This window comes from Scylla paramamosain, chromosome 1 (genome assembly GCF_035594125.1).
Source record: "Scylla paramamosain isolate STU-SP2022 chromosome 1, ASM3559412v1, whole genome shotgun sequence".
NCBI lineage: Eukaryota > Metazoa > Arthropoda > Malacostraca > Decapoda > Portunidae > Scylla > Scylla paramamosain.
In genome coordinates, this window is record NC_087151.1 from 31,577,693 (window position 1) to 31,592,692 (window position 15,000).

A 15,000-nucleotide genomic window follows, 5' to 3' on the forward strand; every position below is an offset into this window, starting at 1 on the left:
TGTTCAAATTGATAAATTCCAACAACAACAATACCCTGACCCTAACTCATAACCACTCCACACAGCTACAGGCATTCTCTACAGATTCCCCCATCATACCTTAACTCTCTACCAACACTCTCTAATGTATAAAGGTCCCAAAAATATGGAATAGCACCCTGTCACACATAAAAAAATTCATTAAGCGTAAATATCTTTAAGAGAAAACTAAAAGAATATTTATTGTCTCAATACTGACACATCTTGTACTTCAATCAATTTTTATCAATATCAATTATTTTGTTTCTTGGTATTGTAACCAAATAGTTCATATCCTCTGTAAATAAAATAGTTTATAACCTCTAGTTATATATACATATTTATTTCTGTTTGCTTAATTATTCTCAAAACTAATATTTGCTCGTTTATAATCAGATTCCACTTCAATTTTCTCTATTTCTCATGTATAATTATGATTTTTCTCCTTTCCTTCCTGTTCTTGCAAAGCCATTTATCCCTAAATCTTTTGTCATTGCTATTATTTTTTTTTTTCTTTTACATTTTCTTCAATTAGATTTTTAGTTTAGTGTTGTTTTACATTTCAGTATTAAGTAGATATTAAGTGTGCCCAAAAAGCTTGTGCTTCATAAGCGGCTGTTTGTCTTTCAATTAATTGTACCTTAAGCTTATATATGTATTACAGACAAACATAATAAAGTGTTTAAAGTGTTTAAAGTGTTTAAAGTGTTCAGTTAGTCACAAATTGACTAACATTATGTTAGTCACTGTGACTAATGCTGCCACTCGTTCTAGACCCCATGGGTTTTACTAAGAAAAGTTAGTCAGCACGACTAACTTTGGTTTTGTGTGATATAAAGGTACTAGGCCTTGCTGGCGCCCGAGAGTGTAAGAAAGGCAGGAAAAGTGAGTGGCGAGTGTCTGGGGCGGACACTGTACCCTCCCCACGGTTTTGGAGGACAAAGTGAAAGATGGAGGCGGAAGGAAGGGCCAGTGAGCTGCGTATGCTTGACCTCTGAGTGGACGTAGGGAAAAAAAAAAATGACACGTTTCGGAAATAACTTGTATCATAAGGAGAGAACGTGCATCCCGTTAAGCAGCCGCGCATTGCAAGGCCACGAGAGTACGTGGTATGATCGCAAGTGACACGTTCGGAAATCAGCGTTTAATTGCGTGTGTCTTAATAGAAAAAAATAGCTGATTTCCAAATTATACATCAAAGTATGACCTCGTCTAGTTCAGGAGAGTCCTTCGTATAAATGCACTGGTGTGTGTATGTGGTGTGTGAGTGTTATTGCTAGTTACCTCTCTCTCTCTCTCTCTCTCTCTCTCTGTCAGTAGTTGCACAGGTCTTCAAGGGTATTTTTACGGTTTTAGTGACAGATTAACAACATTTCTACATTAATAACAGGAGAAACACCATTGAAAACCCTGATAATCATCTTTATACCTTTGAAAAACAGTCGTGAGGAGAGAGAGAGAGAGAGAGAGGGGAGAGTAGGAGCATTTCAGTTGAGCCTATTCTGCCCTGGTTCGTGTTTTGCTGCGGTGACACGGTGCCGCACTGAGTGAAGATTGCGTTCATAATCACTTATCGGGGGTGGGAGTGGGGAAAGGAGAGTCAGGAAGTGAGGATATTTATATTATTTGACATATTATTTGATAGCATGTCAACTTTTGTGTGTGTGTGTGTGTGTGTGTGTGGGTGGGTGTTGGATCAGTGACAGGTGGCGCTGGGGAGTTACCACGGCGAGCGGCTGGCTGGCTGCAGTGTTTTGGTCAGCACTGGTCAATCTTGCCCTATATCGCTCTATTAACCAGTGTTTCCGTCTTCCCGACACCTTCTTCCTGCACCAAGCACCGTCAAGCATCACCAGAGAGGGCACGAGTACGTAAGGTGAGTCCAGCGGGGGCCAGTCTCTCCTCAGTCAGCCTTACTGCCTTCACAACACCCTAATCCTCCCTGTAGTGTCTTGTATTCGTTTATTTTAGGATTCATTATTCGTTATTTAGTTTTTTTAGGGGTTAATTATTTATATTTAGGTTTTGTTTACGTCTGAGTCTGGAAAGAGTTGGAAATTTATTCAAATATTTAATGTTCCCCAATATGTAAACAAGCCGTCAGCTGTGTTATTAGCCATTATTTGCCTCCTCTCTCACTTATTGTAAGCCTAACATATCACAAGATGGATCCACATGTCTAGCCTTCATATCCGCTTGGTCAGGATATATCCGTCATTGCCCTGGTTTTTGGTGTTATATAGGAATAAATAAAGCAACATGGCCGCCGGCGCCCCCACTGAGGTCGCCCCCGAGGGCCGCCATGATGGACTGGCACCTGTTCCGGGCTTGTTGGTTCCAATATTTTTTTTTTATTTTTCTGAATTAATTTATTTGGCTTGTATAGTAAGATTTTATGGTTTCTAAAAATATTTCGTTGCTTTTTGAAGTGTTTTTCTTGCTTCAGTTAAGTAAATGTGCTGAATTTGGTTGTTGTTTTTTTATGTAAATTAAGGGGCAGTTTGTACGGTGAAATTTACCCAGCCTGGTTTTTGGCTTTTTTATTTGAGGCTTTAATGAAGATTTTATTGCTTTCAAAAAATCGTTTATGATTTTTAAAGTATGTTGCGTTTCTGTTGAGTTAAGTATGTGGAATTTGAATAGGCTTATTATCCCGTTGAAAAGTGGTGATTTTGTCATTTTTTAGCTTCTTTATTTTTTTTATTGTAGTTTGCAACTAAGTGTGCATTATTTTAAAAAATAGTTCAGATTTTTTAAAATGCTTTTTTACCAGTGTAAAGTGGAATAGGTGGACTTTTCAGTGTTTTTAATGGTGTCAAAATTTCCAACACTTTTTCCATATTTCGCATAATATTACTTTATAACTACTGAGACTGGAGGTGTTTTGATATTGTGAATATTAATTAAAAGTAATTGTCCAAGTCAGAATATATAATGCATTCGAGCCTAGCTTCATTTTTTCTATGGGTCAATTTCAAAATTAAATACGTTTACGTACGTATGGCAGCGGGGCGCCGGCACCTCGCCTGTGACGTCATCAAGGATTCGGGACTCGGTCTGCTCCAGTGTCTTCTCAATATTTACCGTAATTTCCAGTGTTTTCCAAGTGTTTCTAGCTGTTTCTAAAGTCAGGCGTGTAGATAGTTGTAGTAGAAGGAAGAAAATAAGAGAAATGAAAGAGGAGAAAGGAAGAAACAAAAAGAAATGGAGGAGGAGGCAAAACAGGTAAACAATATTTAGCTTAGTTTCCCTTGCTGCGCTGCAGTTCTCTGTAATATTTGGTGTGTTTTGGGTGTTTTACGTGTTTAGGATGTATGTAGGAATATTGTGGGGTGTTTAGAGTGTATTTTGGTGGTGTTTAGGTGTGTTTTGGGTGTATATTTGGTGTTATCGTTGTGTTTTGGGTGAATTTTGGGTGTTTTTAAATGTGGTTTAGGATGTTTTTAGTTATATTGTAAGTGGTTTGAGTCGTGTGGGGTGTTTTGAGTATATTGTGGAATGTTTTTGTGTGTTATGGGTGTGTTTGGGGGTATATTGAGGTGTAGTAAGTTTGTTTTAGGTTTATTTTCTGTTTTAAGTGTTTCGGTGAGTTTGGGTAAGTGTGTCGGGTCTTTTGAGGTGTATTTGATTGTGTGCAAGTAGTTTTGGGTCTAAGGGTGTGTTTGTGGCGTGTTTGTGGTGTTGAGTGGTGCTTTAAGTGTGTTTTGGATGTTTTGATGTGTTTTGGGTGAGTTTGATGAGTTTTGGGGTGTTGTAGTGTATTTTGGGTGTTTTAAATCTTTTGAGTGTGTTTGGATGAGTTTTAAGTATATTGGGGTGCTTTGAGTGTGTTTTGGATAAATTCAGCGTGGTTGGGGTGGGTTATTTGGATATTTTTAGATGTTACGGGGTGTTTTGAGTGAATATTCAATATTTGGTTGTGTTTAGGTGAGTGTAGTGGGCATTTTGGGGTGTTGTGATGTGTTTTGGATGTTTTGAGTGTATTTTGAGTGTGTTTTGGTAAGTTTTGTTGCATGTAGGGATGTTGAGTGTTATATATATATATATATATATATATATATATATATATATATATATATATATATATATATATATATATATATATAATGGGAAGGCAATGAGAAGAGCGACAAAAAAAACATGGGATGCACCGTCTGTGTTCATACCGGGATCTGATGTCAGTTCTTGTGAAGGGCCAGAATGCATATTTCTGAAGTCTGGAAGGAGTTGTCCACCAGCCTGTATGGACACAAGGCTGTAGCTCCAAAACTAACTGTAGGATTCTCTCTAAAATAGTCTCATTGAGATTCTCGCACAAAATTACCTATACGTAACTTAATCTAACCTAACCTAACCGCTACAAGAGTAAATGAGCCGAAACATTACCAGACTTCGGGAATATGCCTCCAGAGGGATACGGGTTAAGGTCGCTTCACACACATCAGTGCCGTATTCGTTCCGTGCTGTTCAGTGCTTCAGTGTCAGTAAAAAAAAAAATCATCATTATGGAATTCAGCAGAAGCATTTACACACGTCCGGCGAAGTACCGTGTTTTGACTGAAGTGATTGTTACGTCTCCGTTCCATGAAATGGAATATCGTTGTCTTTGGTATTTTAAAAATTTTCACAGATGTCGGACAAGTGTTTGAAATAAAATAGAAGAAATTGAAATGGTGATAAATACTCATTTTAATTGATGTAATTAATCACATTGTACATTATACTTACCAGAACACACCACATCACACCACACCACATCATAACACACCACACCATACCACACCACACCACACATCACTGAGCAATGTCATCAAACAGTTTTTGGACATTCTTAAGTACTGGAAAATTTTTGTTTCATCATTAATTAATTCCTCGTACAGAGTAGCAAAATCTCCTTCAGTTTCTCTTTTTCTTCCACGTTTCATGTACCCACTTGTCTTTTCTTTATTTTTTGTTAAGAAAGCATCTTGCTCTTCATCAAGAATCATGACAATCATAGCCAACTCCACGTCTGAAAGGATATGTGTGCATAGACGTCACGAAAGCAACATGGATATCACTGACACTATACGATACTAATACAGCACTGATAGGTGTGAAACCACCTTTGAGTGTACTATTCAAATAGTGTACCCACTATCTGCCAATTTCACTGGGACAAAAGCACAATTAGGTGATTGTTAAGAAGAAGAACAATAATAATAATAATAATAATAATAATAATAATAATAATAATAATAATAATAATAATAATAATATAATAAAAGGAGTTAAGCCATCTATATAGTTAGCTAGATTGATATCATTATTATTGTTATCATCATTATTACATATCAAGGTATTGTGACATTATTATTAATAATAATATGTTATTATTATTATTATTATTATTATTATTATTATTATTATTATTATTGTTATTATTATTATTATCATTATCATATTTCAGCTATCCAACATCAGAACAGTATATGAATATGGCAAATGCTGTTTTGATATCATTTCCTGCCATCCTGAGAAACAGTGATCTCGAGGAGCATGAATTGCAGCTGCAATGGAAATTGCGCATCCAGCGCAAGTTTCAGAATTCAAGAAAGAGGCAGGATTCCAAAGTGACTGAGGTGACGTCAAGGAAAAAGAAGATCCCTTGCATAGCGCCAAAAGAGACTACGTGTCTACTGATGTATGGAGTAAAGGCTTACCTTCCACCAAGGCCCCATTCAGAAGATGATGAGTCATTAGAGAGACATAGACAGTGGCTTGCTCTACATTGGATGAAGAAAGATCCCGAGTTAGATAAGGTATGTGATATTTGTACGCTTGATTTATCTTTTTTATATTTCAGAGACTTCTTTACTGGTGTTGTTTAAAAATACCTCCTCTTATGTAAGCAATTTCAATGGTACTGGTGGATAGCCACTGAAAAATGATGCTTGTATATATATATATATATATATATATATATATATATATATATATATATATATATATATATATATATATATATATATATATATATATATATATATATATATATGAGGGAGAGAGGGAGGCTGGCGGGACAGTCAACTTATGAAAACTAATTTTACTTTAATGATTTTCCTCAGGCTGAACGCCTCATGCAGTTGACACTCTCTGAGAGACACAAAAAAATAATCAAGGGGAACATTCTTGTAGCAGAAATCCTGAACTTGTACCCATGGATTCAGACTTTTGATGGCATAAGTGTGTACACTTTATGGATTTTGCTACATATTGCTACTAATTGTCAACTTTATTTGTAGGGCTATAATGTATATAGCTATTTATATTTTATAGTAGGTAATTGATATTTAACTACTGGTACTTCCATTCTCCCTCTCAGGCTCAAAGGCCTCAGTGACGGGAGATAAGCACTCATAACAATTAGGTGATTGTTAAGAAGAAGAACAATAATAATAATAATAATAATAATAATAATAATAATAATAATAATAATAATATAATAAAAGGAGTTAAGCCATCTATATAGTTAGCTAGATTGATATCATTATTATTGTTATCATCATTATTACATATCAAGGTATTGTGACATTATTATTAATAATATGTTGCTATTATTATTATTATTATTATTATTATTATTATTATTATTATTATTATTATTATTATTGTTATTATTATTATCATTATCATATTTCAGCTATCCAACATCAGAACAGTATATGAATATGGCAAATGCTGTTTTGACATCATTTCCTGCCATCCTGAGAAACAGTGATCTCGAGGAGCATGAATTGCAGCTGCAATGGAAATTGCGCATCCAGCGCAAGTTTCAGAATTCAAGAAAGAGGCAGGATTCCAAAGTGACTGAGGTGACGTCAAGGAAAAAGAAGATCCCTTGCATAGCGCCAAAAGAGACTACATGTCTACTGATGTATGGAGTAAAGGCTTACCTTCCACCAAGGCCCCATTCAGAAGATGATGAGTCATTAGAGAGACATAGACAGTGGCTTGCTCTACATTGGATGAAGAAAGATCTCGAGTTAGATAAGGTATGCAATATTTGTACGCTTGATTTATCTTTTTTATATTTCAGAGACTTCTTTACTGGTGTTGTTTTAAAATACCTGCTCTTATGTAAGCAATTTCAATGGTACTGGTGGATAGCCACTGAAAAATGATGCTTGTATATATATATATATATATATATATATATATGAGGGAGAGAGGGAGGCTGGCGGGACAGTCAACTTATGAAAACTAATTTTACTTTAATGATTTTCCTCAGACTGAACGCCTCATGCAGTTGACACTCTCTGAGAGACGCAAAAAAATAATCAAGGGGAACATTCTTGTAGCAGAAATCCTGAACTTGTACCCGTGGATTCAGACTTTTGATGGCATAAGTGTGTATATATGTACACTTTATGGATTTTGCTACATATTGTTACTAATTGTCAACTTTATTTGTAGGGCTATAATGTATATAGCTATTTATATTTTATAGTAGGTAATTGATATTTAACTACTGGTACTTCCATTCTCCCTCTCAGGCTCAAAGGCCTCAGTGACGGGAGATAAGCACTCATAACTAAGTACAGTTATTGCAGATGCTCATCTCTGTAACCTTCACTTATAATTATTTGATGCTTATATCTTTACAGATAATCAAGGAGTTCCTGAGATTAGAACCACAAGCGGATGAACCAGACCCAAGAGTAGCAGTTTTGAAAGGGCTGGAGAAATATAGGCTCCCAATAATTGCCATTCTCAAAAAAAGAAAAGCAGTTCCTCTGTATATGGAAACCTTACTTGAACTCTATGACCACGATGAAAGTCAATGCGAGTAATGTTTAGTTCAATTTGTTCATTTCAGTAGCTGGTAGCAATTTAATATATGTATCTTTTCATCATTAGCAATGCATCTTTCACTTTTATAAGCCTAGTATTCATGAAACTATGCTGCATGCAAAAACCAAACATTGTATTAAGCATGACCTATCTAACTGTAATGCTTGCACCAATTTCTATAAAGGTACTAATTTAATTGTTAAATTCCTGCTCTTCTATCAATTTTTTTGGCTGAGTGCTATGGCTAAATAATTGTTTGCAGCATAAGTGATGTTAAAGATTTTAATAGGTGTAAAGCATCTCTCTCTCTCTCTCTCTCTCTCTCTCTCCTCTCTCTCTCTCTCTCTCTCTCTCTCTCTCTCTCGTAAAGAAAGACATTATTTCTAGTGTAAATAAACCCAATAGGCTGTCCAATTTGAAATTTAAAATGTAAATATCATCAATCTTTTTAGAAATGTTAGCTGCATCCTCTTTCCTTGCAGTCCAATAAGACAGGTCACTAATTTGTGTGGAGATAGAATTCTTGGAGTCACCTTTGCCGGCAGTAGCGCAAGTGCAAACAGTCTGATAAAGGTTTCTTCCATGGTTGTGATGAAATTCAGGACTTCTCACACTGTTTTGGTGGATATGATGAGAAGAATCGGGAGTTCGGAACATCAGTGCGTTATGTCGGGGCATGTAGGTTCGGCTGGGGTTTTCTTTCTTTCTTTCTTTCTTTTTTTTCGATCAGTACTCATCATATTCTTACGAGGACTTGCTAGACAAAGCATTATTGCATTATGATATTACCCAAATAGTGTCTCAAGTAAAAAAACATAACCGCATACTCGTACAAAAGATTTGCTGCTGTGACACAAAGGACAAAAATCATTAGTATACTGGACGTTCTGAGCATTCAATCAAAATGCTTGTCATTCATATAATTAGTAGAACCATCGAGAAGCTTTATTTTTGTTAATTCTTATGTGATAAAGCAATAATTACAGGAGAATTTTAAAAGATTGGTACTCAAATTAGTGGACTGTCCTATTGGATGTGACCATATCTTCACTTTTCCTTACACAGTTAATTTTCTTTTGTTTATTTGATTTACTTATTATCATATTTATTTATACATTTATTTATTTGCACCAGATGCTTGCTTAGTTATATTGGGGTTACTTCACCTGCTTGGAGAAAGGAAAGACTCCATTTTTACTAAGGTTAAATTTCAGTACCTTTGATTTTAGAGTGGTGTGTATATATTGAAATTTCTGATTATATTATCACCTTAAGATATACATTTACATATAAATTTTATTTTAATGTCAAAATGTTATTAATGTTTACACTATTATTTCTTCCTTAAGGTACCAGAAGAAGAACTAAGAACAGGGCAGCCTAGTGTGTATTTGATGGTGCACCTGTAGCTGAACCAACATGTATTTCTATGGCTGTAGTCTCATTGGTAGCAGGGCTTTGTGTTTAATATTGAACACCCAAAAAATTGTGAACATTTCCTCCGTTTCACAACATCCCATCTCTTAGGTATCAAGTATGACAAAGGTAACACTTCAAAAACAAGATCTCTACTTGTAAAACTCAATGAAGTAAAGACAGAATTAAGCTACAAAAATGCATAAATCTGCTTCCAAATATATTCAACTCCACACATAATGCCTCTCTCTCTCTCTCTCTCTCTCCTCTCTCTCTCTCTCTCTCTCCTCTCTCTCTCTCTCTCTCTCTCTCTCTCTCTCTCTCTCTCTCTCTCTCTCTCTCTCTCTCTCTCTCTCTCTCTCTCTCTCTCTCTCTCTCTGTCACACACACACACACACACACACACACTAGTCAATTACTAGTTAAAGATTAATTAGTGAAATAAATACATAACATTATGTTAATAAGTTTTCTAAAAGGAAAAGGAAATACTTGTACTTCCCCTTCCCCCCAACCCGGTATTCATGAAATCTTACTGAATTGTTATCTTATGTTATATATATATATATATATATATATATATATATATATATATATATATATATATATATATATATATATATATATATATATATATATATATATATATATATGAATGGAGAGTAGACACTCTCTCTCTCTCTCTCTCTCTCTCTCTCTCTCTCTCTCTCTCTCTCTCTCTCTCTCTCTCTCTCTCTCTCTCTCTCTCTCTCTCTCTCTCTCTCTCTCTCTCTCTCTCTCTCTCTCTCTCTCTCTCTCTCTCTCTCTCCCAAATTGGGAAGTATTCTTCATGTACCATATGATGCATATATATATATATTTTTTTTATATGCATTTTTTACCTTTTTTTTTTTATTTCTCTATGTTATTGCAAGTGATATGTGAAGCTTCTTTATTACTGTTCTGAGCATTTCTGTAGATTTGTTTAGTTATTATATCCCATAGAAATACTCATTTTCTTTTTTTGTGTGGCTTTAAAGGATTAATGGTGACATATGGATATGATCTGGGTTAAAAGCTTGTACAAATAAGGTTAAATGTCTATTTTTGCACTGGTTGTTTTCCTAAGTTTCTTAAAAGTACTGTGATATAATGATTAGCAGTGGACTAATTAATTATTCTTTACAGGGTCTGTAACTCCTTACATTTAATTTATGTTAACTTTACTTACATATTTTTTCCTTTAGTTTATGAATGGGAGGAAGGTTTAATATTCATATCTTAAGAGATGCTTTCTTTTCCACATTGCAAGTTTTAGTGATTAATACTCACAAATGTGTATTATTTACTTAATGGCTTATCAAAACAGATTGTTTTGTGTTGCTTTTTTTTTTCTCATGCTAGGATGAAGTGTTAGTAATGGAGTTTATTTTTTACATCTGTTTTATATATCATTACAGTTTTGAGGGGAGCTTTCTGTTAAATGTTCATGTGAAAAGCATATTATACTATAGATGATAAAAATTATAGTGTTTATTTATTTTTTTTTTAATGCAATGAAATGGAGGGAACATTTAATTGTATATGAATATATTGAATTTATTACCTATTCTTTCCCTAACCTTGAGACAGCAGTAGCTAGCTGCTAGTATTAAAGGTACTAATGATTCATCATCTGCCTAAGAAAGACTAATTAGTCATTTAATTGACTAACCTATGATCCACTTTACTAATGTGGTTAGTAGAAGCAGTGAACAGTACGAAGGCATTAGTCAGATATATTTGAGTAAGACCATACTCAGGTTGAGTGCTCAGTTAGTCACAAATTGACTAACATTATGTTAGTCACTGTGACTAATGCTGCCACTCGTTCTAGACCCCATGGGTTTTACTAAGAAAAGTTAGTCAGCACGACTAACTTTGGTTTTGTGTGATGCGGCAACTTTGCCCTCTCAGTGTCCGAGCTGTAAGCAGCCAGCCTGGCCACCTAGGCTCACCTGCTCCATGCTACTCCCGATCTGCAAAATCCTCAGGAGCAGTAATCAGGAAAGGACAAGAAGTAATGAGCTAAAGGCCTGTTGTTGTTGTTTTTTGTGGTGATAATGGTGATAATGATGATGATGATGATGATGACGGTAATAATAGTAAAAATAACAACAACAGCACCACCAATAACAACAACAACGACAACAACAACAACAACAACAATAATAATAGTAATAATAATAATAATAATAATGATAATAATAATTATAATAAAAATAATAATGACAATATTAATAATAATAATAATAATAATAATAATATTAATAATAATAATAATAATATAATTGTGAATAATAATTGTAACAACAACAATAACAGCAACAGCAGTAACGGCAGCAGCAACAACAGCAGCAGCAGCAACAACAACAACAACAACAACAACAACAACAACAACAACAACAACAACAACAACAACAACAACAACAACAACATTACGAATAATAATGAGGCAACAACGTTTATAAGCCATGTCCACTTCAGGAAACATTGTTTGGAAATAATGTTTACAAACACTTGGGAAACATTTGGGAAAATTTCTGGAAACACTCACTCATTGATCCATCCATCCATCTGCCCACTCATCCATCCATTCATACGTCCATCCATCCATTCACCCACCCGTCCATCCATCTATCCACTCATAAATGCATCCATCCATCCATCCATCCATCCGTCCATCCATCCATCTATTCATTCATCCAGCTATACATCCATCCATCCATCCACTCATCCATCCATCCATCCATCCGTCCATCTATATGTTCATTCATTAATTCATCCATCCATCTATGTATCTACCCAGCCATCCATCCATCCACTCATCCACCCATCTATCCACTCATCCATCCATTCATCCATCCATCCATCCATCCATCCATCCATCCATCCATGAAAAGTGTTTCCCAAATGTTTGGGGAACATTTAGAAAACATCTGGAAAACATTGTCTGCAGGCCATGTTTCCTGGAGTGGACAGGCCTTACAGACAGACAACCATGTGTCGACAACCTTGCTTATGATCGCCGCACGAACCTCTGGCTGTGAACTACAATGTTGTTCCTGTATTATTGTGACACTGTTTACACATTGCCCATCCCTCCGCGACACACCTTAAGTGCCACCACGCCACGCTTCCCAGCCAACTAGCCGCGTGACGCACCGCACCTTACAAACACAACACGTTACTGCACAACCCTGAAGGGAAGGAAGGAGTGGGGTTGCGGGACAGGGAGGCCCTTATAAAAGGAACTCAAGGTGATAATCAGCCACAAGACACTGCAGCAGCCTGGGAGTCGTGGTCTTCCCGTGTTTTGTCCAGCTCAACGCCACTGCAGGGAAGATGAAGTTCTTTGCTGTTTTGTTCTGCATGTTTCTTGCAGGTAAGTTCGGTTAAGTAATAGATTGCAAAGATATGATTTTGTTTTCTTCCTTATTCTGAAGAAAATGCAGTTGCTGTCATGATGTTCAGTATTACCTTTGTAGTGGGACAACCATGGTCAGTTCATTGGAAAAAGTAAATAGATTGATAGATATTGCGTAAAAGTGTGTGTGTGTGTGTGTGGTGTGTGTGTGTGTGTACTTCTCTTTATGTAGTTTACCACTTCATGCTACCTGAGCTCATGTTGTCTGTTTCCGTTTGAATTATAATCATGCTATTGAGAAACTGATTGATGTTATCTGTTGATTTCGCTTCCTCCTTTTGATAAGCATTATTTCTTCTTAAAGGTTACAAACATATCCATATTTGAATTCTACCTTGTATCTTCGTATTATCGCTTATAAACGTTTTCATTCTCTGCTCAATATCCACGATAAAATATCAGAAAAACATAATGACAGTATCCCGTTTCTCCTTCTGTCCACCAATGCTACCAAATCAGCAAGCTTTTTTTTCATCTATTTACATATCAAAAGGAAATCTTTGTACATTCTTCCTTTTTTAGCAAATTAAAGGATGCAGTCCTTTGAAACTGCATCATTTAATTTGGCTGTTCATGTAATGTATACTCGTATCTGGCACGGAACGTAAACTGAGTTGAGACCTTGCAGTTCACCAACAATAACAAGGAACCCTAAGAAAACATGGCATGGTATACTTAAACTTCCTTTCCCTGAACACTTGACTGGGTTTTCACTGTACTGCAATAATACAGGCTGAGATAATCATGGGAACACTTATGTGTTTCAGCTTAGAAGAAAACTACTCATTTTCTCACATTTCTTCATTCATACTTTTCGATTTTTTGATCAACTCAGATTCACAGGAGGGTGAAGAGGCACATTGATTGTTCACAAGGTGTCCAGTATAGGAACAGTTACTGGTAAACTCTTACGTCAAAAATTCACATTTCCGTGATCGGTTCCGTCAAATTCAATGGAGTATATTCCTCGACGAGGGAATGCTCCTCGGAAAAACAGGAAACCCGGTGCAAAAACAAGTTGTCTACTTCATTGTCCTAAACACCACAGTGTCGCTCACTGACTCACTACTTCCCTCAACAGGCATTCAGAGGTCACACGGACGGACGTGCCCTGCACCGCTTCCTGCCTTTCACACACCCAATAGGTAAGTGCACCTCAGCTTCTGGTTTCCTCCACTCTTTTCCTCTTTCCTTTCCTCACACCCGGTTGCCTGTTGTCTGTCAAACACATACTGATTCTCCAGAGATACTGGCAAAGTTGTCAGTGATTTTTTTTTTCCGGCAGTGTATCAGTGCACGCGACCAAATTCAGGATCCTTTCCTAACGCGTGACTGACGGTGTTGTGTTCTCGTCCTGCAGTGAGGTGTTCCCAGGTACGCTGCAGAACGGGAACGAATATTCCAGTGGTAGTCATTTGCCCATCTGGCCCAAAATCGTGGGCGGCACCGAGGCGGAGAAACGTGAGTATATGATATATATATATATATATATATATATATATATATATATATATATATATATATATATATATATATATATATATATATATATATATATATATATATATATATATATATTTTTTTTTTTTTTTTTTACGTCCCGAAAATTATACTTCATTTTGCTCACATACCATTACAGACGAGTTCCCGTGGGTGGTGGCTCTGATGGGTCGCTACGAGAATACAGAATTTAAACAACTCTGCGGCGCCTCCGTGATAGACGAGTGGTGGGTGATGACTGCAGCCCATTGCAAAGTTCCTTCCATTTATGAGTTCAAGATCATAGCAGGGGAACACAGCCTAGAAAAAGAGGAAGGTAGGAATCCTTCTATACACATCACACGAAGCATTCAATTTTGACATAGAGATGACTGAAGCCATGACCATGAGTGGTGAGGAACAGGGCCATTATGTGAGTACTGGCTGAGTGAGGAGGCAGTAGATGGAATGGTGAGCCTGGAGGTGTTGATGCAAAGCCAAGGGAGGGGTGGTGCTGGAAAGTACAGAACAGAACACGATAGTGATGGGTTCTTAGACATGGCGGTGACTAGTGAGGCCTCCAGTATGTTGGTGAAGCCCAGGGTGGCTAATTGACAAGGTGGTTGAAAATATCTTAAATCTAAAAATTTGGAGAAGTAGTGAGAACTTTACAAATGCTACAACGAGCTGCTCCGCTGGAAGGGGAAGGAGGCATGGTGAGGCTTTATAGATCAACTTAGGTCAGGACTAAATTCTGAAACACTTCTGTCTGTACATCTACTACTTTCAAGAACCTCTAGTTGAAGTTA

At 36.4% G+C, this 15,000-nt stretch overlaps 2 protein-coding genes across 2 annotated transcripts in view; both read left to right on the forward strand.

The window, feature by feature from the left end:
- Window positions 1-6,705: 6,705 nt before the first annotated feature.
- LOC135103700 (uncharacterized) lies at window positions 6,706-9,527 on the forward strand. The gene is made up of 5 exons (XM_064010294.1): window positions 6,706-7,052; window positions 7,289-7,406; window positions 7,665-7,846; window positions 8,986-9,053; window positions 9,201-9,527. The coding sequence occupies exons 1-3, from the start codon at window positions 6,723-6,725 to the stop codon at window positions 7,703-7,705; spliced, it is 489 nt and encodes a 162-aa protein (XP_063866364.1). The 5' UTR covers window positions 6,706-6,722; the 3' UTR covers window positions 7,706-7,846; window positions 8,986-9,053; window positions 9,201-9,527.
- Window positions 9,528-12,230: 2,703 nt separating this feature from the next.
- LOC135104789 (transmembrane protease serine 9-like) overlaps window positions 12,231-15,000 on the forward strand; it is a 16,023-nt gene continuing 13,253 nt past the window's right edge. The window contains exons 1-4 of the mRNA XM_064012424.1: window positions 12,231-12,670; window positions 13,794-13,857; window positions 14,073-14,173; window positions 14,352-14,528. Coding sequence (XP_063868494.1) covers window positions 12,631-12,670; window positions 13,794-13,857; window positions 14,073-14,173; window positions 14,352-14,528 — 382 coding nt within the window. The 5' untranslated portion in view covers window positions 12,231-12,630. The remainder of the gene's footprint in view (window positions 12,671-13,793; window positions 13,858-14,072; window positions 14,174-14,351; window positions 14,529-15,000) is intronic.